The sequence below is a fragment of the Silurus meridionalis genome, chromosome 19 (assembly GCF_014805685.1).
Source record: "Silurus meridionalis isolate SWU-2019-XX chromosome 19, ASM1480568v1, whole genome shotgun sequence".
In the NCBI taxonomy this organism is placed as follows: domain Eukaryota; kingdom Metazoa; phylum Chordata; class Actinopteri; order Siluriformes; family Siluridae; genus Silurus; species Silurus meridionalis.
Genome location: NC_060902.1, coordinates 5,070,648 through 5,097,530, shown reverse-complemented (window position 1 = coordinate 5,097,530; position 26,883 = coordinate 5,070,648). Strand labels below are relative to the sequence as shown.

General features: G+C 35.3%; 1 protein-coding gene across 7 annotated transcripts in view; it reads left to right on the top strand.

Moving 5' to 3' along the window:
* dock3 (dedicator of cytokinesis 3) overlaps window positions 1-26,883 on the top strand; it is a 228,867-nt gene that overhangs the window by 114,870 nt on the left and 87,114 nt on the right. For all 7 annotated transcript variants that reach the window (XM_046875282.1, XM_046875279.1, XM_046875280.1 and 4 more), the window contains 2 exons: window positions 9,469-9,617; window positions 20,499-20,583. In XM_046875282.1, coding sequence (XP_046731238.1) covers window positions 9,469-9,617; window positions 20,499-20,583 — 234 coding nt within the window. The remainder of the gene's footprint in view (window positions 1-9,468; window positions 9,618-20,498; window positions 20,584-26,883) is intronic.

Sequence of the window (26,883 nt, the reverse complement as noted above, 5' to 3'; positions counted from 1 at the left end):
GTATTCCCACCTTGACCATAGGCAATTATCAACTGCTTGTTGAGTCTTCCCTATTGCACAGCAAATACCAGTTGAGGAGAGTCAGGGATCCTAAGAGAGATATTTGTTAATCACCACATTTTTTTAAACTGCCTTTAATGGAATTTCATAGGGCAAAACATACTTTGAGGAGAACAATAACTATATTCTTCCACATTTGTGAAACTAGTGTTTTGGTTGACACACTGCAGACAATGGCCATCGTTTTCAATAGGTTGAGTTGATGATGATCCTGAAAATACTATTTATCCATGTCTACCATTGGTTTGTATGGCAAACTGTACAAATTGTACAAAATGTTTGCATGAAAGTTTAAAAAAATTTTGCACTTAATAACCCTACAGAGAGCTGTTTAGTGACTGAAACTCCAGAACACCATTTATGTTGTCTAGCTAGAGTACACTCCCTTGCAGGAGTAGCTTTCAACCTTTACATACACATCGGTATACTGGGGTTATTTCCAGGGGCCAGACCTATAATTTATAAGTGTGGCCTGCTGTGCCACTCTGACCTAGTCATCTGGCATAGCAGGTCTGTTCAGATCGGTAGCAAACGCTGCAGGCTTACCAATGAAGTCAATAACAGGTGGAAACATGAACAGTTTGTCCAACCCGGGAAAACCACCCTGGGGCTCTTGAATAAAAAGCCGTTGCTTTATTTAGAACGTAAACGCATTATAATTTATTTGCCCCTGTTCCAATGTGTTCTCTCTCTAGCTGAAAAGCATGGCTGCAATTAGGACGCCTACAACTTGAACCTTTGTTAGACATTTCCTATTGCTTTGGAAATTTACATATCAATACGCCTTTCATCGCTGAAGCCTATTATTCATTGCGATTCAGCCACATTTTCAATTAGTGTTCCTGTTTTGTCTATTTGATCCCCTCAACATTTTTTCTTTTTTTTTTTGTATCTCTACAAGTTATTTTCTGTATGTTATGTCAGCCTCTGAGTCAGAAAATCTTACGCAATATCATTATTGTCTCCCTGTGCATTATGTAGGCAGGCATTTTGGACAGTGTTTGTGCTCCCAAGATAAATTCTGTCCCAGATCATCAGGAGCACAGCTTTTTTTCAATTCTGGATACATTTTAAATAATATTTCATGCACCCGTCAAACTTAAAAACACTACAGTCAAATGTGATTTATTGAAATTGAGCTCCATATTGTACTGAATGTAATAGTTTGCTATACAATGAGAGAAACTACAGTTAAATATCCTGGTAATATTCTGAATCCTGACTATTGATGACAGTTTAAATATTGTTAATCGTGACCATTTTAATTGTATATAAAAATGTATAAATAAATAAATTCCATTTGACACGTCTGGCCATTACCCATCATGCCAACTAATCAAACACCCTCACATACTGTAAGTTCTCTAATAATAAAACATGGGGTATGCCATGACTCACTATAGTCTTTTTCTACATGTGATCTTCCATCAGTGATATTTTCCACCTTTCAGGTTAACCTAATGTACAGCTCTTGTGTATCTTGTGTTTAACTGTTATGTTTTCGTACGTGTAAGACTATAGAAATACTTAATATACTTATATTATAGTTAAAGAATTAATAGTCATTTTACAGTCAGATCTTAAGGCTCATGTCTAATTGATCTTTTTTATTATTAATGTGCTATTTGGATTAATTCTGAAAGTGATTTATTTCATATACACATTTATATGCAAATCTTCTTAGTTAAAGGCTTATAGATGTACCCACATTTAGGTTTAGTGCAGATGACATAGTTTAAACAGTACTTTTCTTCTCATTGGAATATTCATTAACTGACTAAAGCTTCTAATGAATTCATTGAAAATGAGCCGTTCTCAGTTGACAAAACAGTAAGTGCTCATTCCTGGGTGGTTTCTTTGACTATTGAACTGTATTAATGTTTGTTTGAAGTCTTTTACTGTTTGATAAATGACAGGTTGTAAATGCAAGTTTTCAAATCATCTAGTGCTAGCTATCTTCATATTCAACATATAGAATATGTGAAAAAAATTAATTTTTTTAACATCCATTACCATTTCAGGCTATGTCCATCACTGATTAACCAATTAATTTAATTTAATTTAATTTAATTTAATTTAATTTAATTTAATTTAATTTAATTTAATTTAATTATTTAATTTTAGCATGCTAATATCCTTTATTATTTGCTTTTTTATATTGCCACATTCATGTTACATCATTTTTTATTATGTATTTTGTTATTATGTATTGCAACCCTGCATCATTACATACCTACACCATTTACTCTGCACACGTGCAGCCTTTTCACACATGCTACTGAATTCAAGTGATTATTTAATTGGTCATAATAATCAGATCAGTCTTTTATGTCATTAATTTGATTTGAAATCACAGCTCCATAACGTTAAGATGCTCATCTGAAGAGAACGTGTTCGGTGTGACCCTTGCTCTAGTCTTGCTCATGTACCACCTTCGTGCTTCGATGGTTTTGATGTTGCTTCTGCTGTGCTGATCCTGGACAAAGAATTATTTGACCACCGATCTTATCGTAACAATCGCAAGCTCAGAGGCAAAAACGATCTAAAATGTTTATGCGAATGCAGCGAGCTTTAACAGCAGAGGAGATGACCTGCAGAGGATAAGAGTCAATGCCTGCAGCACAAGGCTTCAAATTTGTCCGAAAGATGAAAGGATGTGCTTCTGTCACATGGCTGCCCTTAATGTCTCATTGAGTCTTTTTATCGTTGTCCCTTATTCTATTTAACACTCTGTCCACCATGGCATTAAATCAGCCTGCTCTTGGGAGAATACTAATACACACTGGATAATTTCATTTACATTTTTATTCATTTGGCAGACGCTCCATCCAGTGTAACTTGAGACGTGAGACAGAATCCAATTGAAGCATAAGCTGGATTTACTCTGCACGATTTTCAGCTTGAACTTGCTGTCACAGACACAATAGCACATCATTAAGGAAAATCTTTAGTAAAGATCTGTGGGCTTTATACGCATAATGTGACGTGTTCACTGGCAGCAATTTCCATTCGACTGTAACCAAAGACAGGTGACATTAAAGTTTTGGCAGTTGCAGACGATGATGTGTTAGACAAAATTCAGTTCTTATTCAGTTATTCTAGCAGGAGTAATTCACCTATTTTGTGTGACTTCTTTTTGACAAATGCTTACGTATGTATCAAGAACAGTATAACCTTCAACAATGTTTTTGTTCATCATGCACTAATATGTAACTCAAAAGTCTTATAGTCGTCATAGAGGTCTAGATATGCATTCTCTCTGTCAGTAAACTTTGGATATCTTTCATACACGTCCTGGTGTCTGTGTGACTGATATTTCCAGAATATCAAATCTCATCTGATGATCAACACTGCAATCCTTATTTAAAATGTACAAATAAAATAACGGGATTTGTTGAATTGTGGCAGTCAGAGATGGGAAGTAACGAAGTACACATACTTTGTTATTGTACTTAAGTAGATTTTTCTGGTATCAATACTTTACTATTTATAGAAAATACTATGTATATATACTATGAAATAAAGAATAAAATGATTTACAGCTTCCATCTATGTAGCTAGCTAATTACTCTACAAACACTATAGAGTGTATGTACTATTTTGGCAATGTGAAAGTATTTTACACTTTCCAGTCAACAAGCTATAAACCTGTGCTGTGTCTTTTATGGGTCCAATATAATCATTTTGATCATTCGAATTTATTAGTGGAATAGAAGTATTGAAGGAATAATATATGGTTTAGGATCTATGTGTGTGTTACACATTTTTTAGTGCATGGCGTCGAGGCAAATGACCACCTTCCACAAAACGTCTACCTAGCCATAGATTATTGCACTTATACCAGCGCTCCCCAACCTTTTTTGTGCCACGGACCGGGTTAATGTCAGACAATATTTTCATGGCCCGGCCTTTAAGGTGTGTCGGATAAATACAAAAAAAATTCAATTATACAACCGGCATAAAAACTGGTATTTTCAATATATAAAAATAAACGTGAATCTATTGCGTGGTTTTTTGTTCATTTTGCTCGTTTGGGGTTCCAATTTAGCGGTAATGTAGAAGAAGGTGTTTAAGAAGGTGGAGGTAAGACATGTGACCGAGGACCTTCACATGCATCAAGAGTGAGTTATAGACAGATGTGGCAGAGAGAATTTGTTAATTTTCCAAAATAAAACATCGTTCAGAATCAGATAAATAAAATGGAAATAATGTAAGTTATGTATTCCTTCTGTGCGGCCCGGTCCCAATTTAAATTGGGTAAATTGGGACCGGTGCTGGTCCGCAGCCCAGAGGTTGGGGACCACTGACTTATACCATGTTCATTCGCCAAAACTGACAACTGAAAGCTGTCGTTGATGTTTGCAGTACAAAATTGACTGAATTGGTGGAAATAATGGTTAATTTAATTAGTTATTTTATGGTTTGTTAGAGCTAGCCAGCTTTCTCACCCCACATTAAGGGAAGATAATCTCACTCACATTTTTTTTTATTGTCCTCCTTTGTAATAAAGATCCGCCTCTCTTTCTGTAATTGTGAACGCTTGTTTTGTGTTTGGCTAATGACTAAACTTAGTTATACATATCCCTATTATAAAAATCCTTTTTTTAAGTTCTGTGATTTTCCTTAATTACCAAGCAGTATATGTTGTTGTAGTTGTCTTTTTGTATCATCATTATTTGATTTTGCGTTTACCTCCTTTACAGCATTAAGCCTACGATTAAATCATTGGTAAAAAATTTTTCCAAAAATATACAGAGGAGTATTTTGGACACCTGAACATTTTAATTCTATATTATGTCCCTATTTGATGTTATAATAACTTCCACTTTTCTGGGAAGAGGTTTTAATAGATTTTGGATTGTGCCTGAGGAGATATGTGCTCATTTAGACAAGGGCGTTAGTACTGATGAAGGGTGATAGTGCAGAAAGAGGTATGTTCTAAGGACCACTGAAAGCTTAATATTTGGGTTTATCTTAAAACCATTTTACTGTATTTTGCAATATGTATAAATACTAGATTTAGATATTTATTTAATTGAGGCTGGAATAAATGTTATATATTGCACATCAGGTTCAATTAGAGAAAGTTTGATTGAGAAAATGTTTGACCTATTATGATGTTCATGTGAAATCTTTCGGGTGAAGCACTGGATTTACATCTTTATCCTTTCTTATTTGTTGGTTGTTCATACTGTACATGTGTGAAATGAGACTATGCATGCATCTGTGTGTCGCATGGAAAGCAAACATCGCAATAAAAAGTTTCATAGAGAAAAGCAGCAACCATAGTTACTACCATCACAGGTAAGCCTGAGCTTAATTTTACCCTCCTTCTCCTCCAGATGTGTGAGTTTATAGTAAATAAATACAGATGTGTGAGTGGTCTTCTGTAACAGTCAGCATTTATTTTTCTATCACATATGTAGTTCTTTTTTTTGTTTAAGAACTTTGCACACCTTCTACACATCAGCTTTGTTCCCAATTCCATTATGCGCACTGATGTGTGACTAAAAGCAGTCAGGCCAGGGCTGGCCTCTTATGATTAAAGCTTCCTGCAAAGTGCTTCGTGCACCACTCGTTTAAATCTGTGTGCTAATATAAGCCACAAGTAAACGCCGAACTTGCTGTTAAACTGTATTCCCGCAGATATGAAAAACAGGTTATTAGTACAGTATTTACTACAAGCATTTTCACAGCAAATGGTCTTTCATATTATGAATTTTAATAGTGACACTTAGGTTGGTGCTATTTTGGGTGTAATCTCAATTTTTCTTGCAATGATTTGGTAAAAGACTGTATAGACAACAGTATTGGGACACCTGAATTTTCAACCTATATGTGGTTCTTTCTCAAACTGTTACCAGAATATGTGGATGCACACAATTCTATAGAATGTCCATGGTTGCTGTAGGATTAAATTCTCCCTTCACTTGAACTAGGAGACACAAACCTGTTCCAGCATGACAGTTCCCCTGTGCATAATGCAAGCTAAATTCAGATATGGTATACATGTCTGACCTCAGCTCTACTGAACATATTTGGGATGAATTGGATGGTTGACTGGACCCCAGGCCTCCTCACCTTAGATCAATAGCTGACTACTAATACCCTTGTGGCTGAATGAGCACATATATCTGCAACTACATACACAAATCTAGTGGAACGTCTTCTTGGAAGAAGTGTATAACGGATTGTAGGTGTAGATTAGCAGAAAGGCAAGAATATGTATTCCTCTGTTCCTGGAAAGAATGTAAACAATAGTAGCATTAGGAGCACCACATAGCACTGTGCACAAAACTGTTTTCAAATCCTACATTATTGAAGTTTTAGAGAAAACACACACACACACACACACACACACACACACACAAAAACAAAGAAAAACCCAGCGCAACTGTGTGCCAAAAGAGAAGAATACAAAATAAATCATTTAAATAATCAGAAAAAACAAAACCTACAACACAAATACTTTCAAACAAAATAAAAGCTCTGTGGATTTCAGCGCATTTTATTAAAGTTCATTTAGTTCCCTGGTGGTCTAGTGGTTAGGATGCGGCGCTCTCATCTCTGCGGCCCGGGTTCGATCCCCGGTCAGGGAACCAACCCCAGCCACTCTCAGTGCCAGTCCCAAGCCCGAATAAATGGGGAGGGTTGCGTTAGGAAGGGCACCCAGCGTAAAAACATGTGCCAAATCCAACATGTGGAGGATCTTCTGTGGCGACCCCTAACGGGAGAAGCCGAAAGAAAGTTTTATTATAGTTGATTTAACATTGGGCATTGTTGCAAAGCAGCTTTACAGAATGAAATAGATGTTATATATACAAGATTATATATTTTAATTTCAGAAACACATCTATATAAGTATATTCCTAATGAGCAAGCTAAGATCCCTCGAAGAATCCCTCAAAATCCCTCAAGACTTAAAAGGGATCCCATCCTCATCAGGGTAAAGTGTCTTGGCAAAGTGGTGACGATTTTCAAATCTACACATCGCTGATACATGAGCATTAATAACTAAAGCACTTAAAAGCTCCTGTATAGAAAAAAAGAAATAAAATCAGCTTAATGAGATTGGTGAACTTTACCCTGTTTGGGTTTGTGCCACTTTACTTATCAAACTGAAAAATGTTTAAGTGCATTTGCACATAATAAGCTGCCATAGTAAACTGAACGGTGGCTTTTTTATTTATATTTTGAATGCCCTAGTACAGTATTTATTTATTTATTTATTTGACTACTAAAATACTTTTTAAAGCCCTGAACAACATTCTTGTGCAGAGATATCAACATAAGATTGAAAATATAAAAGACATTACACCGAACGCGGTTTCTTTGCATTGTTCGGGCTTCAGTTCTAAACCAAGCTCTTCATAAATACACAATATGAAATGTTTTCACAAGTTTTCACTTGTTTTCTTAAATATTTCAGATGCTGCTTTTTGTTGTTGTAGTATTAGTTCTTCATCATATATGTAATTGGTTTTATTGTAATAGGAATAAACATTAGATTAGCCTTGGAGTCTAAATACCTTCATGCTCCATTTTATTAACATCTTATTATTAAAAATAATGTATCATATATCAATTCCATAATAAACCATTCAAATATTTCTTTTTGAAACGCTAAATCTAATGGTTGTCTACATAAGTCACTGGCCAATTATTGTAGTTGAAACCCACCCCTGTATCACATTTTATTAGTTTGAAAGTGTAGATCTATACCTATAGAAATCTCAGGTTACACAGTGATGCTCTGGGTTTAGTTTAATCACCTTAGCATAAGGAAATATATATTTCTCTTACATCACATTACCATCAGCACAACTCAATTACAGGCACTCCCGAATTCCCACTGGTTGGTTATTGGTTTTAAATTACATCAGTCATCTCTAATTAGCATCAAGCCAGTGTCGCTAATCCATCTGCATACCTTTGTTTCGTGCAGAGTCCATAGGATAGCAAGTTGAGGACATTTAGATTAAAATTTAGGACATTTAGTGCCTCGATTGGTAATAGATTTAAATATAATTATATGAACAAAAGTGTTTAACTTTTCTGTATAATCCTGCAGCTATGTACTGTATATATATATATATATATATATATATATATATATATATATATATATATATATATGTATATATATATATACACACACACACACACACACACACACACACACACACACACACACACACACACACACACACACACAGCTTTATAACCTCTTTATCTCTGTAAAGCTCCCTTAAGACTATGTCCATGGTTAAATATGCTATAGAAATATAAATAAAATGTAAATAAATGCTTTATGGTTATGCAACTTAAGGCTAAAGATATGTTAGACATTGGTAATATTTCTTATAACATAGATAGCTTTATTTTTTTACTCACCTTTTTGCAAAAAAACATTTAATATAATATATAACAATTTTGAGGACAAAATCTTCACTTGCTGCCTAATATATCCCACCCACTAACAGGTGCCAGGATGAAGAGATGATCAGTGTTATTCACTCACCAGTCATAAAGTTATATTGTCATAATGTTATGTCAGGTTGGGGAAAGCTGGGACATCCATCTCCTGTCTTTTGTGCCTCACAGATATAAATAATTTTGTTTAATTCAGACTTTTGTATAATTTACTTGATAAAGGGATCAGAAACACCTGATATGATATTTTACCACCATTTTTTTACAGTGTACATGTTTTGTTCTCCGACTGTTCTGCCATGTCAGGATGGTTTCTGTGTAGTAAAGTCCTTGAGAAGCTTATTCCACCATAAATCCTATCCAAAAAGTAATATGTCCTGTCATTCTGAGAGATCTGGGAATTTGTTCATTCTGATCCTCAGCAGAGGTACAGATAGAGTTGTGTATTTTCTGCTCTGCTGTCACTAATATAGAATGTCAGAGGACTGCTTTCTGCCAATTTGGATGCTCTGTTTCCTCCTGTCAACATTGGAAGGCAATGTGAAATTCCTTGTGTAACAGTTTGATCCATCAGGCAGTTGATCCTTGAGAGCGAATGTGTCCAAAACTATTGGTGCAGCGACAGTAGATGTTTTTATTATTTTTAATCTATTTTTTTTTTTTTACAAATTTTTAATTGGATTTGTTGCAATTGCATATTGCATCTTTGTTGGCATATGTTTCTTGTGGGTTTCTTCAGTTTTTTTCACCCTTCCAAATACATTCAAGTGAAACAACTACACTAAGCCAAGGTTTGACTGAGTATATGAAAATATAGGCTTTGGATCTACAGTCACCCAGACTAGAAATAAATAGATGATTGAATCGTTCAATTAACAATGTGCCTTTTACCAGCTGATCCCAATTAGCTCCAATATTTTAATAAAAAATAAATAAAAAAATATATTTCCTACATTCTCCTTCTTTCCTCTCCAGAAGCATAAAGTGGACCTCTTCTATAAGCTGCGCCACGTGATGAACGAGCTGATCGACCTGCGGCGGCAGATGCTATCCGGTCACCTGACCCAGGATCAGATTCGCGAGGTCAAACGCCACGTCACCATACGCCTTGACTGGGGCAATGAGTAAGTTTACATATGTTTAACAGTAATCCAGTTATTTAAACAATAAACGTTCATGTTCACGTTTAAAGCTTAGCATGCAAGTTCATATTGAAGTTTATTTTATTAATGACCAAACATTTTTTTCAAATTAAATCAAAATATGTCAAATAAACATACATACAGAGTACGACATGCAGTGAAATGCTTTATTACGACGGTCCGGCATTCAAGCTTTAACCAAGAAAGAACAGAAGGTGGATAAATAAAAAGTATAAGCTATTTAAAATTTTATATATATGAAGATATATGTAAAAATATATGTATATACATGGATGCGTATGACAGTAAAAACAGTAAAAATGTAAAGTGATTAACGTGATTGTCCATGTGCAGTATGGTGTGGTATAAAGTGACACTGTGATGTTTATTAATCCACCATTTCTCCGAGACTATTTGCTCTGTAGACTGACTGAAATCTCAAATAAGTATTATTGCTTTGTGTGCATTAGTCATCGCGATATGTTGGACATAGCTAATGAGAGAAAAAGCAATTTGCTTCTGTAGCGAGGAACAACAATTCACAGTTGCACTTAGCAGAGTTATTGGCTCATATATCCTGAGCAAACAATTAAGCCTATCTGCTTTATTTAGAGGCAAACTGTGTCGGACATTTGGCTTCACTTATCGTTCCATCGGTAACAGCAATGCACCAATTCATTAGACATCACAGAAGTGGATTGAAATAGAGGTAGAATTAAAATAAACTCAATTAAAATGCATTTACAGGACAATTTTAAGCATTTTAGTGTGCCACTAAAAATCAGATCATTTGAAATAATATCCATTATTGGTGTCATTTTTTACATTTTGTATCCACTATGACTACAGTGTATGTGAATGTAGATGACAACAAAGAACATAATGAAAAATAAGATAAATAAAAGTAGAACAAATATAAAGAATTACATTTTGAAATACAATTAAATTTAATTATATAAATTATTTGCAAATCATAAAGGAAATGTTTCCATCAGTGTTGGAACTGTCCAGTCAGAACTGTCACTCTCCAGTGTTCTGTATTGTTGAAAGATTTATGATCAAACTCTTGATGTCACCCAAATGAGGATGGGTTCCCCTTTTGAGTCTGGTTTCTCTCAAGGTTTCTTCCTCATAACATCTAATGGAGTTTTTTCTTGCCACAGTCGCCACGGCTGCTCATCAGGGATAAATACACACCGTTCACCTTGACTGTTGATTTCTGTAAAGCTGCTTTGAGACAATGTCTGTTGTGAAAAGCGCTATACAAATAAACTTGACTTGACTTGACTTGACTTGTTAATATGCAGAGTTTTTTCCTGTAAGAAGCACAGTGTCTGGTTTGCTTTTTTTTTTGTAAAAATCAGAGCTGGTTTTATTATTATTTATTTTTTACACTTTAGGATAGAGCACTTCCTCAGCAAATAAAAAGAAATAAAAAAGATGATAAAACAAAATCTCTCTTCTGGCTGTTATAGTATAATGCAATAACAGAAATGAACTAAACTTCAGAACTTCCTCCACAACATTAAACATAACTAGAAACAAATTAAATGCTCAGTGTGACATTAATTAATAAATGGGTAATTGCTGTAGTACAAGAGAAACAAAACACAAACAGGTGATGCAGTTATTGAAAAATAATCATCTTCACGGTGGCAACTTCACTGTATCACACAGCCTGACTATTGATTATTTCTAATGATCTGTATTGTTTTATTCTGGTTTAGAAATAATGGCTTTTCAATGTCCTTAAATAAGAAAAGTAATAATCTCTAAGAACCTTTTTAATAATTGATGCAGTTTAATGTTCCCTACTCCTGAATATCATACTGTAATGTTTTTTTAGAAGAGAGATTTCTATTATAATAGACACACAGTTAGAAAACCCAGACTTCAAACACAGTCTCACAAGAACCATGGGTTTACGCTTCGGATCTTGAGACAGACTTTTTTCCATTTAACTCTTAACTAATTTATGTATTAACTTCCAAAGTAGTGAGCTACAGCATGCTATACCTGAAATGTTAAAAAACCAAAAGTAATTGCACATTAAAACGTAGTGAAGTAAAAGTTTCCCAAAATGAGAATACTCAGGTACTTGAAAAAGTACTTCAGCACAATAATGCAACATATTTTGTTACTGTCCACACGTCATGTAACGTCATATAGAGTACAGTATATATGTCTATTTTGAAATAAATAAGTGAAGAAAACACTTGTTGTTCACCCTTAATGACAGGAGCGATCTTACGCTTGATTTTTTTCCTCGTTAGCATGAAATTTACTTTCTAGCAATATTATTATGACCACTATCGATCTTATTTTAGAGAACTTATATTTTCAGACTGTATATTAACTTTCTAAAATGTTTCCTTTTTTGTTATAAGGTTTTGCAGAAATTACTGAGGTACACTAATTTTCCCTCCATCTACAAATACAATGATCCACACAAAGACACTGATGGTGACTTCTAAGGTCTGTTAGGGCAGTTACACTGCAGATTATGAAAAGACTACACTTTTAACTGCAGGTTTATTAGTGTTTCCTATAATCTCAGCCCACTGTTTTTGATCACATGCTAATAAATCTGGATTAGCGGTGCACAGGATGGGCTGGTATTTATAGGTTTATAGGTCTTTTTTGCTATTTGAAGGAAAAGCACATACAAATAAGGAATTTTTGACAGAAATGCTGTACATCCACTGTACGCTGTTTCGGATTTCTTTCTAGTGCAAATTGTTCGTTTATTCTATTCCTCTATTATTGGAGATATTTATGTCCACTATGCTGATGCATATGTTTCAGGGATCCACCTGCCATGCCCCCTTTGGTGGCTCTCTATGCCTCCGCTCTCCCTAGAGCTCCAGGATATGACATCCATGATTAAGAAAGCTATGTGAAATATAATAGTTGGTGTAATAACCACAAAAGATTCATTTCTAGATCACTTTTTCCACATGCCTTTTCGGAGGGATTACATAGACAAAAAAACCCACTGTCAAATCAGAAGACGTATTACATCAGAATTTGATGTTTTGTGTAGTTTTGTATATTGAATTTGTTTATTGTGCTTGCTATTTGATCCACCTTATGATTAACATTCCTTATCTCAGTGTTAAAGTCTAGAGTTTTAAAACAATTGGGTATGGTGGTGAGGTGTTCACATACTTTGGAACAAATAATATGCATAATGTCTACTATAGAACAATTGGTCAAACAAAGATAAAAAATCAATAAAGCACTCAGTACACTAGACTAGCATTGCATTAGCAATGAGTGATTACGATTCTCAGCAAGCCACCGGATCGCTTTTATGGGAATATGTGTTCTTCTCTCTGGGTCATGAAGTGTAATTGCAACTTGATTTGTTATAGTAATTACTAGTTTCCATCCATGCATGTACAAGCACAGGAAGGTCTGACCCTAGATGTTCACCCTGCTGCTGAGCGGCATGTAAAACAGGAATATCTTTTTTTCCCCATCACAGCACGTTTTTAAATGGAGGGTTAATTTCCCTCGTTATTAGGTACCTAATTACAGCTAATCGTAAATTAAAAGGAGAGTGAGCCTTCACATAAGCAGGTGTCATTACTTGCCTAAAGTAATTGATGAATGCATGGAAGATATCTAATTTATTGAACAATAAGGTAAACTTTCTTTCGGCTTCTCCCATTAAATAAGGTAAATAATAAAAATAATGTATACTACCAATGCAGTTGTAATGCAGTAGTAGTTTATTATAATGAAATACTGATTAAAAAGTGATGGTTAACGCTTGCTTGAAATTTCATGGCTCTATGTATTCATTGGATTTTTTTTTATATTGTGATATAACATTATGGTACACTTACTAAATTAAAGTATCTTTATTTAAATGTTAAACAGTATATATTTTTAATGGCATGTTATATAAATAAAAAAGAAAGGACTTTTTCTGTAGTAGCTCTTGCTGGTGGTTTGCCAGCCAATCATCAGTGGTGCATATTGTATTGTGAACATGTTTAAAAGTATTGCGATATGATATATCTGCCGTATCGAACAGCCTAACAATGTGAGGATTTAGAGATTTCAAACATGCACATTTAACATAACTGCCATAAAAGAAAAGAAAAGAAAAGAAATGCACAATGACTGCATAGTCATTGTGCTTTTCTTTTCTTTTCTTTTCTTTTCTTTTCTTTTCTTTTCTTTTCTTTTCTTTTCTTTTCTTTTCCCTCAGTACAAATCCAAAACCAATTCATTCATCCACTTCATAAAACCATTTAGAAAATCAAGCATATCTAGAGTTTAAATGAACGCTATGGCCTGGTGCCAATGGGAGATTGAGCACAGCCTCCTGAGCTCGTACTCAGCTGGAGATAGAGAGGTAGATTTATTCCTGGCCCCCTTTTCTAGTGGAAATTTGGATAAATGCTAATATCCCTCAATTACTGTCAAACAAGGGAACTTTGTTGTGCTTCCAAGTCTTTCACCTTCTGACTTGTGTCATTTTAGCTTCTGTCAGTAGGAAAATGTCTGTTCTCTCATTCATTACTGATTATCATTTCGACAAAATACTATTAACCTCCTAAAGTCCCAGGACCCATTAAGGGGTCCAGATTAGCATTTTTCATGTTCATAACGGCACACGCTTCCTTTTAGTTTTAGGACTTCCTGAATAATTGATAGTAGTTACTGAATAATGTGTTTTTAAATGAATAAATGAATAAGCCATGGGTTTGAGAAATTAAATAGTAATATGCTAGTGATTAGTCCAGACAAATTAAATGGTCTCTTAATGGATTCAAGTTTTGAGCTCAAATCTTATAGAGCCAGAACTATAGTGGTAAAAGTATAATGTTATATACAGTATAATGATATGATGATATACAGATTTGCCTCTAGAATGATCAGTACTATGAAAGTCAACGTGTGTCAACAACTGTGTCAGCAATTATGGAGGCCATTTTGTTTTTTTTCAAGGTTGTTCTCAGTAATGCACTTTTAAGCCATTACACTGTCAGCAGAATATTGTCACAAGTTCCAGTGCTGGCTATGCTAACAGATAATTGAGTAAATTGGATAAAATGAGAAGGAGTCTCTGACATTTACTGAGTTGACATTTATTCAGACACCTGAAGGACAAAAATGAAAGCTCTTCCTGAGCAAGTTACACTAAACTGCCTCAAAATGACCACCTGTGTGTGGGCCCACAATTATGCATCAAAACATTCACTGGCATTTCCTCTGTCATTTAGCAAAATTACTGTTTGAAAGAAATATAAAAGTCTAATTTTATAATGCAATACATATATATCACACGGAAAGTAGACAGAATCACTACATAAGGTTTTAAATATATGGCAAAATGTGTTTATAACTTATTTACAGACATTTACAAATGCTTATGTACCGTATTTTCCGGACAATAAGCCGCTACTTTTTTCCCACGCTTTGAACCCCGCGGCTTAAACAACGAAGCGGCTAATTTATGGATTTTTCCTGGGTTTTTCCCGGTTTCACAAACTTCAAAGCCAAAAAACTAAACTCCATTACATTAGACCAATGAAATTGCCGGAAGGGTTCAGGTGAACCAATGAAACTCTTTATATTAAATCTGATGCGCTCCCACTGAATCGGGCCGTACCACATCATAAATATGGATGATGTTCCTCTGACGTTTGACCTGCCGCTCACTCGGACTGTCAACAGGAAATGCGAATCATTCGTCACGCTGAAAACAACCGGGCATGAAAAAACACTTCACCTGTGTTCTGAGCTGCACGGCATCGGGAGAAAAGATTTACCGATGGTGATACAAGCTGTGTAACAGACCCTGTCTTTCGTTAAAGCCTGTGTAAAGTTTATTCGTTTTCAATGTAGGCACCTGCGGCTTATAGACAGGTGCGGCGTATTTATGTTCAAAATAAAAATCTTTGTCAAATTCAGTGGCTGCGGCTTATATTTGGGTGCGTTTAATAGTCCGGAAATTATGGTAGATTGGTACAGATTGTGCTAAGTGAAATTACATGTTGAATATATTATGTATAGAACTCCTACCACATGACCAGTTTCTTGGGTTTCACAGTCATTATGAATATAATTTTATAGCACCACACAATCAAATCTCATATCTGATTGGTCAGAAGATGGTGATTAATTTTCTGAAACAGTGGCTATGATCAGAACCACAGGTTTGTGTGGTGTACACTCCTGTGTGAAAAAAAGGGTTCAAAATGGCTTAAACGATTAGCTTTTAATGATACAAACAACACACCATTGAACAGGAAACAAACACAAATAAAAGAAACAGATAAAGTAACTTAGTATGGCATAGCTTATCACTAAGTTCTTTTCCTTTTGGCTGCTCCCATTAGGGTTAGGTTAGTCACCACAGCTGATCATCTTTCTCTATTCCACCCTGTCCTCTACATCTGTTGTCTAAACCATTCACTTGCATGTCCTCTCCTCACGACATCCATAAACCTTCTTCTTGGCCTTCCTCTTTTCCACCTGCCTGCCAGCTCAATCCTCAGCATTCTCCTAGCGATATACCCCATGTCCCAGCTCTGCACATGACCAAACCTTCTTAATCGTTTCTCTCTCAATTTGACTAAAATGGATAGCTTTTCCTTTTGATTTCTTTAAATGTTTGTGTTGTGGGTAAACAACTTGTTTACAGAAAGTCAGTTCTGTTCCAGTGAATGGTGGTACTCAGTTGGAAAATGTTGTGAACCCAGATGTGTTGAGTTTGAACCCCCCCCCCCGCAGAAATCTGTATAAAAGTAAAAAAACCTTTCTTTCGGCTTCTCCCATTAGGGTTGCCACAGCGGACCATCCGCATGTTTGATTTGGCACATGTTTTTACGCTGGATGCCCTTCCTAATGCAACCCTCCCATTTATCCGGGCTTGGGACCAGCACTAAGGCTTGTGCAACCCTAATAGCTGGGGTTGGTTTCCTGACCGGGGATCGAACCCGGGCCGCAGCGTTGAGAGCGCCACATCCTAACCACTAGACCACCAGTGAACATAGAAGTCTGTATAAAAAGAAAAACTGTATAAAAATGTGTTGCTAGATTCTTCTCCAGGAGACAGACTTTAGCAATAGTAAGGAACACAGAGACGTTTAGTGATGACCTAAGAAGATAATAAAAGAAAACTCTTCTGGTTAACAGCTTAATGATTTCTATATTCTGTCACCCAGGCACTCGAAGTAGTATATAAATCCACACTTGTTTGTAACTGCTAATACCAGCCTTATTTTGCGAAGAGATATAGTTTTAGTAAATATTTTCTTCACTTTGGCATGTTGTGCCATCGAGTGTCAGTGTGCCCTCATTTCCCTGCAGTCATAATCATGTTTTTATTTATTTATTTCTGGAGCACCTTAAAGTGCTCAATGAGGCTCATCACCCTATTTAGTAATTGCATCTATTTAATCAGCCATTTCACACCAAACAAAATAAATTCACTATTTTCTTCATATTAATTGTAATTTGTTCATCGTGTGTGTTTATACACCAACTTATTCATGCACTTATCCAGTCAGACCTCATGTGACGGCAGCACGATGCTTCAAATCATCCAGATACAGGTCAAGAGCTTTAGGTGTTATTCACATCAAACATCAGTATGGAGAAAGTGTTATCTCTGACTTTAACTGTGACATGATTGTTGGTTCCAGATGGGCTGGAGTAATTTATAAAACTTCTGATTGCCATGGAATTTCTCACAGTCTCTAGAGGTTACACACAATGGTGCAAAGAATGACAAAAAAAAAAAAAAACAGTGACTGAGCAGAAGGAGCATCTTGTTTATAGGAGAGATCAGAGTAGAATGGCCAGATTGGTGTAAGCTGACAAGAAGCCTATAGTAACTCAAATAATCACCTCAAGTCCAGTCAAGAAGCTTTTATTGTCATCTCAACCATATATAACTGACACAGTGAAATGAGACGTTTCTCCAGAAACCCTGGTAGAGCTACATCACACAACATAGAGCTACATAACAGAACACAGAGCTAAGAACTAAAGTAAGTTGTCCTCAACACATAATTTGCAGGCTGTTAACTTTTCCACCTCCTCTCTGAATGCTGACGTGTCGTTTTCTCATCTTTACCCACACTGAGGTGAAAAGTATCTCAGAATGCACAATACTTCAAAGATTGTGGTGGATCAGGTAAAAGAGCTATAAGTGTTCCACTCATGTCAATCAAGAATATACATTTTTAGCTGTTGTGGGAAAAGATTCACAGAAACTGGACAGATGATGACCGCAGAAAGACCAGTTGATATATATATTTTAAAATCTTCAGCAGTCCAGTTTGGGTGAGTCTACTCATTAAAGGCTCAGATTCCTGACAGAAATGGAACCCAAAGTTGTTGCTGTTGTAGCCCATCCACCTCAAGGTTTGATGTTTTCCTCAGCTCTCTTTTACTATAAAGTATTTCCACCCACAGTGAAGTCTCTCACTGAATTTTTGTTGTTTTTTTCCACCATTCTGGGAACGCTCTGGAGACCATTGTGTATGAAAATATTGGAAGATTATTAGTTTCTGAAATACTCAAACCAGCTTATTCAATTTTATTTGAACAGTATTGCACGTTTAACAGTGGAAATTTGTCAATTCAATTCAATTCAATTCATTTTTATTTGTATAGCACTTTTAACAATGAACATTGTCTCAAAGCAGCTTTACACAGATAATGTGGTGATTAAAAGTAAATACAGTGCCTTGCGAAAGTATTCGGCCCCCTTGAACTTTGCGAACTTTTGCCACATTTCATCCTTCAAACATAAAGATATGAAACTGTAATTTTTTGTGAAGAATCAACAACAAGTGGGACACAATCATGAAGTGGGACTAAATTTATTGGATATTTCAAACTTTTTTAACAAATAAAAAACTGAAAAATTGGGCGTGCAAAATTATTCAGCCCCTTTACTTTCAGTGCAGCAAACTCTCTCCAGAAGTTCAGTGAGGATCTCTGAATGATCCAATGTTGACCTAAATGACTAATGATGATAAATAGAATCCACCTGTGTGTAATCAAGTCTCTGTATAAATGCACCTGCACTGTGATAGTCTCAGAGGTCCGTTTAAAGCGCAGAGAGCATCATGAAGAACAAGGAACACACCAGGCAGGTCCGAGATACTGTTGTGGAGAAGTTTAAAGCCGGATTTGGATAAAAAAGATTTCCCAAGCTTTAAACATCCCAAGGAGCACTGTGCAAGCGATAATATTGAAATGGAAGGAGTATCAGACCACTGCAAATCTACCAAGACCTGGCCGTCCCTCTAAACTTTTAAAAAGAGGCCCATGATCACTCTGGATGAACTGCAGAGATCTACAGCTGAGGTGGGAGACTCTGTCCATAGGACAACAATCAGTCGTATACTGCACAAATCTGGCCTTTATGGAAGAGTGGCAAGAGAAAGCCATTTCTTAAAGATATCCATAAAAAGTGTCGTTTAAAGTTTGCCACAAGCCATCTGGGAGACTCACCAAACATGTGGAAGAAGGTGCTCTGGTCAGATGAAACCAAAATCTAACTTTTTGGCAACAATGCAAAACGTTATGTTTGGCGTAAAAGCAACACAGCTCATCACCCTGAACACACCATCCCCACTGTCAAACATGGTGGTGGCAGCATCATAGTTTGGGCCTGCTTTTCTTCAGCAGGGACAGGGAAGATGGTTAAAATTGATGGGAAGATGGATGGAGCCAAATACAGGACCATTCTGGAGGAAAACCTGATGGAGTCTGCAAAAGACCTGAGACTGGGATGGAGATTTGTCTTCCAACAAGACAATGATCCAAAACATAAAGCAAAATCTACAATGGAATGGTTCACAAATAAACATATCTAGGTGTTGGAATGGCCAAGTCAAAGTCCAGACCTGAATCCAATCGAGAATCTGTGGAAAGAACTGAAAACTGCTGTTCACAAATGCTCTCCATCCAACCTCACTGAGCTCAAGCTGTTTTGCAAGGAAAAATGGGCAAAAATTTCAATCTCTTGATGTGCAAAACTGGTAGAGACATACCCCAAGCGACTTACAGCTGTAATCGCAGCAAAAGGTGGCGCTACAAAGTATTAACTTAATACTTAAAACAGAATTTCATGGAACCACCCAAACAAAGGAGAAATTTTAAATAAAATTGATTTCAATAGATAAATAAATAAACGTTTATCTTAATGAGCAAACTAGAGGTGATGGTAGCAAGGAAAACCTGAGACGTTATGAGGAAGAAATCTTTATAGGAACCAGATTTAATAAAAGGGAACTTATCCTCATCTGGGCCAAACCAGATATTAATTTATTATGGTCTTATCACTGTTGAAGTTATCACCTGTTAGCTGATAGTTAACAGTTAGTAGGACTTTTGGTTATATGTTTCTCAGGAACTAAAACCTCAGTTTGACACCAAACCTGTGAAGTCTGTCCTTTACATTGTAGGACTGTTGGTTCATGAGGAAAGTAGGAATGTGATGACATTTTTATGTCATGTTTATGTCATGTTTTATTGATATAGATGTAAAATTGTATTCACACAGGCCATGGAAAAAACTTTGAGACATGCAACGTTAATACAAAGCTACAAAGCTTCGTTTCATATAAAGTTTGATATATTGTGTAGTTGGCATACTCTGAAATCCACTGTCACATTGAACATTGTACAATGTGTGACAGATGGTCGGTGGGTAAGAACAGCATTACTTGGCATGCATTAAAGCACCACAACGTGTCAGATTTTAGTCATTCACACCAGCTATTTTTAACTTGACTCTATGATCTATTTCTTTATTCCAGCCTCTTTTTCATTACAACAACTCTCTCTCTCTCTTTTTTTTTTTTTTTATCTGCATTCTTTTAACAGACACTTAGGCCTTGATCTCGTACCAAGGAAGGACTTTGAAATGGTGGATGCAGATCAGATCAGTGTCTCTGACCTCTACAAAATGGTAATCACTTTCATAATATTTCCAATGTTTGTCAATGATCACATTCAGTTTAAAAGACATTATCATAGGAGCATGTATGGTAAATTAAGTGCTGAGTATGTAATTGTAATTTTTTTTAAGGGTTAACTTTTTATTAGCTCAAATAACCTGTTGTTGTAAACATGTATTATAATCTGCTTAATTTACTTTTATTTGCTTACTTTAATTTAATTTTTTTGACCTCTGTCCACTGTTAAGTCTCTTATAACAAAAGCAACAGTGTAGATCAAACAGATTTAAATGACATCATATTCTATTGTTAAGAAAAGGGCACCATTGGGGGAAATATTTTTGAAAGATATTTTATAATTGATTATATTTCTTTAGAATTTGCATGTGTTGCCACCACCAGCCAGTTTTCCATTTTAATACAACAGTTAACACACTCTTCTTCTGAGACCCTTTCATTTCAACAAACTACCGCATTTTCAAACAGCTGCCCATTCTCTATCACAGCATCATACACCCGGAGTAAATCGCTAGCTGCCCGCTTTCAATTATGTGAGCTCACACATCCCTATGTTTGGCTTGAGAAAAGAGAGAGAGAGAGAGAGAGAGAGAGAGAGAGAGAGAGAGAGAGAGACTTGGACTCCCTACACTGTATGGCTGTGGGATGATTGGGATCGTCAGCCCTATTTGGAATCTCCATGTGGAAAGTTTTTAAAGCTGATTTACACTCTGAGGTGCTTGGGTCAGATATGTTGGAAGACAAGTACAACTTTTCTGTAACATTTCAGAAATAAATCTTCAGTAATAAATTAATTTACTGTATCCATTTATCCATACAGACACTGATGGTTGCATGAGTGGTTGCATGGATATGCTAGTATTGATTGGTGTGTGTTGTTCAATTTGAGTGTCGGGTCCATATTGTTTATTTGTTCACACTTACCCAAGCAGTCAGACGAAAATAAATATGATGGACTCTGAGTCTGATTATAGATATGGATTCAAATGGAAAATGCAAGTCTAAGTTGCCAACATCAGGTTTATCAGGCTCTTTTTTCTTACATGTGAATCTATATATTTGGTTTGGAAGGAAAATAAAAACCCATCCAGACACACATGAAGTCCAAAGTCTGAATAAAGTAATGTTTATTAGGCTTTCATCAAGCTTTGGTCCAGTGACCTTAAACAGGGGATAAATGTGCTGCAGAACCTTGTCTATTTTGCCCTTAGGCATGTGTGCACAACTATAGTTATACATGTGTGTATTTTAAATTGGCAGTTAAATGTTTAGTCTTTGATACATTTCATGTTCAGTCAACCTCCATTATGGGTTGCTAATGTTCAATCTAAAAATACAGTATATGTTATTAAAAACCTTTGCCGCCACATTTTTCAGTATTGGCTAGTTTGTCACCAAGTACCACAGTGCTAGCAGATATTATTAAATGATGGATTGGATAAAAAAAAAAAAAATCATTTCAACTGTGGATTTAACTGCCTAAACCATTAATGCCCCTAAATTCTCCAAACCAACTAGGCATTAATTAAGCATTTGCATGTCATCAAAGCGAGCAGCTTAATAATTTGCATGCTGTCTTTCTAGAACGAGGGCGAGCATATGCTTTTATTATTTCTGACAAAACATCACATCATCTTTCAGCTGCACTGATGCGTATGGCAGAATAATAGTTTAATTTTTGCCTCGCAAATACCGAGAAATGACAACACGAGAAAAAATCTAAAATGCTGCCAAGACTATCATCAGGTGATGCCTGAGGTTGGCATGAACTGGGCAATGCAATCCTGGCCTTGGCACTGAGGTCTGGCACTCCTGCAGGGCGTGTTGCCACTGTCGTGAAAGAGATGGCAGGGAGGTGTGCTTCTCACCGTTTTACTAATATTACACTCACTTTTTACTTTTCTGTGTAGAGAGTGAATTAAAAGCAAACGGTTTGGGTAGCAAAATCTAACCATATTTTGTCAAATAATTTTGCAAGGAAGATGAATGTAATGTGTAACATTTCCTGCATTATCTTGTCGTATCATGTAATTGATTATTAATACACAGCTTTAAGCTTCATAAATTGATTTAATATGCATTGTTAACCATTATACTGCATTCTCTTTTTTTGATACTGAAAGTATCAGCGTGTTTTGATACCCATGTCATGTTGTTAAGCAACATTAAGCTTAAAAACTAGTTAGGCACAGTGGAGTTTTAAAGGTGACTCAATTTCTCCTTATTTAATTTTTGTAATGTGGTAAAAATAAAAAAATTGAAAAATCATTAACAATGGAACAAAGCACCTGAGGCACAATCACAATAATAGGACTTGGCATATGTAAGCTTTAACTGTGTACGCATAGCATGTAGAATTAATTGAGTTCAGGTATTTATGATGATCAGAACGATGGTGACTGTTGGGTGATGTCGGCTATTAATGACAACATTTTGGTAGTTGTAGTGAGGCACTGACTCTCGTGTTGGCATGACAAAATCCCAATTAACAGTATGCAGCTTTTACAAAAAAATATATATAATTTTTTTATATTTACCTACAATGTTTATATATAATATTAATATTGTATATATTATATGTACGGATATATTACATATATTATTATTATATTTATAAAAATATAATTTCTTATGATTTTTAATTTAATAATAACGAATTTTTATCAAGTGGACAGTCAGAATGTGTAAAATATATTAGTAGTCAATGTTAAAATGTAATAATCATAATGATAATAATAATAATAATAATAATAGTTATTGCCCCGTATCTGTTAACTGAAGAAAGACTTACCGTAACTAAATTCATTATCAGGAGGAGCGGGTCAGTGAGGAAATGTCTAGTAGCTAAATAAACTAATATACTGTTAAGATTTTCATTATGACCAAACAAAACGTCATTCTTGTAGAGGTGTTCCATGCGATCTACGATGCCCGTGGTGCCTTTTCTGATCAGGGAAGAATCACAAAGCACACAGAATGGTGCATATGTTTTTCTTTAATTTAATGCAAATAACAGACACGTATATATATACACACACTGAAAATATTGCTAAAAAAACTGCTAAAGCTGTTCCTGATTGGGTAAGAAGACATAATAACCAGAGATGTGTGAGCCCAGATAAAGACTTCCTGTATACCTTACATACTCACATCGTAAAGACCCCATAGACACTGAACAGATAACAGGAATGTGTTTAGAAAACCAGTGTGAGAACCATCTTAACACTAACATATACAGTCACCAAGCTAAACCATATTATAGCTGCTACATCTCCATTGTTGCGCAATGAGACGCTTCCGAGCAAAGAATGCATTAACGAGCCGGTGTTATGCGCTAAAATGCTCCCCTGCCATAGACTGCCCCAACTTATCTCATAATTATGAGATACTAAGTCATAATTATGAATTAGTAAGTCATAATTATAAGATATTAAGTCATAACTATGAGTTAGTAAGTCATAATTATGAGATCAGGATTTAATAATTGAGTTACTAAGTCATAATAATGAAATAATAGGTCATAATTGAGATAATAAGTCATAACTATGAGTTAGTAAGTCATAAATATGAGCTCAGGATCTCATAATAATGAGTTAGTATGTCATAATTATGAGATAATAAGTCGTAATTATGAGATAATAAGTTGTAATTATGAGATACTAAGTCATAACTATGAGTTAGTGAGTCATAATTATGAAATAAGTAATAATTATGAGATATTAAGTCATAATTATGAGTTAGTAAGTCATAATTATGAGATCAGGATTTAATAATTGGGTTACTAAGTCTTAATTATGAGAAAATAAGTCATAATTATGAGATAATAAGTCATAATTATGAGATAATAAGTAATAATTGAAATAAGTCATAATTATGAGATACTAAGTCATAATTATAAGATATTAAGTCATAATTATGAGATAATTAGTCATAATTATAAGATAATAAGTTGTAATTATGAGTTAGTAAGTCATAATTATGAGATCCTTTTTGTAAAATTCTTTTTTCTTTGTGAATGCAATGCGCTTCCGTACATTATCATACCAAAAAGAAGATTTAAAAAAAATTAAAATCTTACCAAATTGCTCAGCTCGCAGTATTACTGCATACAGAAACAGATGGCGTATTTAAAAATCTGGCAAATTATTCTGTAATTGTTGCAGGGGCACGTTAAAATATTTAATGCTTTAAAGTCATATAATGTAATGTGAATATCATTTTGCAATCTTACACATGGATCATGCAGTGGATAGACACCAGGGACCAGGTGTACCATTTGAATGAATGTGTGATTCTAGTAAGTTTATAACATGAAATTAATTTGCTATTCATTTACTACACTTGAGATTACAAAGTAATGCAAATTCGCAGCAAATTCTGATGACAAGGAAGTGTGACAGAAAATGACAGATATGAAATATTTAAAATAAATATGCGACGTTGAATTAAATTGCTGGGTGCTCTGAAATATTAACTGCATTAACGTGATGGCATATCTGCAGCACATAATCGCATGCTGATAGTCTGGTATGACAGCCTTTTACCACGTGCATGTCATGTGCATGTCAATATCATTTTTCAATCGTACATATGGATCATGCTGTTCCTAGAGACCAGTGAGTTATGTACATTTGAAACATGACAGATATGATGTTAATACACCAAAATCATTTCTTAACTATCTAAATGTTTCAACTATTACCTTTCCCAATGTTGTTGGATCGAGTGCAAGTTAGGCAAAAGTGAAGTAAATTTGGCAAAAGCAGCAATGTTCATTTTCAACAGTAAGATAAAGCAGCACTGAGGATAAAATGAATTGGAGTATACATAACACTTTTCAAAACCAACTTCTCCAACACTTTTTGGATGTGTGTAACATGTTATGTTACTGTGCTGAGTTTCAGTAGTGGGAGGAAGAGGGACTCCTTGCCAGTACCAACAACACAAACCAAACAAAGCAAAGCTGAGCTGTAAAAATCCTCCACATGTACCTACCTTCAGGCAAGAAAAAAGACCTTTGGGTTACATTTGGAGCTTCTGGCACTGTTAGGTGTAGGCTGGTGTGTCTGTATATTAAAATACTGCAAATAAATAGAATAAATCGACTTAAAAATAAAGTTTAAAAGCAAAAAAAAAGCGAAATGCTGTTCATTATTATTTTGATCATTTGTAATATGTGGATGGGTTATTTTTAAATAATTTGATTTTATTTTATTGGGTACTGTTCTGTGTATTCATTACAAGTAATTAAATCATTGGATGAGGTCATGAGTTCACAGCACCACCAAAGCTGTCATTGCTTAGCTCTTGAGCTAGGGTCCTTTGCCCTCAACTGCTCAGTTGAATAAATGAGATAATTGTAAGTCGCTTTGAATAAAAGCATCTACCAGTTTCCGTAAATGTAAATGAATGAGAATAAAACATTGTTTTGGTAATAAAATCCTGCGCTCAATAATAATCTCATTCTTTCGCAAAAGTCTTTTGTCTTCGCGCAGCTCCACAGGCAGTTTTACCATTTCGCTTTTCCTCATTATATTTTAATGATTCATTTGCAATTCAACAATATTCTCCACTTGTAAAAAGCTTTTAAAACCAGAATTGGAGAGGGAATAAATTAAACAATTAGTCCAAAATGTAAAGCTACACAATAATTGCGTATTAACAGGAGTAGATATAATACAAACATTTCTACATTTTCTCAAATATTCTAATTCCAGAAAGTAAAAAATATATACAGTATAGGATGTGTTTCATAACTTTCAGCACCATTTGGGATTAATGGGTCCCTCGAGGCTTGCATTTTGCATCTCTAATGATAAAATAATCAAGAAAAGAAGGAAGATGTTTGTTTTCGGAGTGTTTCTAAATCAGGCGGTCCCCTGCTGGAATAGAGGATGAGATGAGTTCTTGCTAGTTGTCAGGCTTTCGTGATGCCTGCACCTTGCTGTTGTTTGAATCTGTGTCAAAGTTGCACGATCGGAATGCAATCAGATAACACAGAGTCTGGTTTAATGTTGCGTTGAGTTGCATGTCTCTATCAGTGTGTTCATGGCGGGGGGTCTGGCTGATTTATTCAGAGCACTTGCAAAGCCTCAAGAGGGGGAACATATGCTTGGTAGTAGAGCTTCATAATTCACTCACAATCCTGTAGCAAGTGTGTGTGTGCGTGTGTGTGTGTGTGTGTGTGTGTGTGTGTGTGTGTGTGTGTGTGTGTGTGTGTGTGTGTTTGGGCTGTGCAGCAATACTGCATAAATATAATTTGGCAATGATCATATTTTAACAAAAGATGAAAT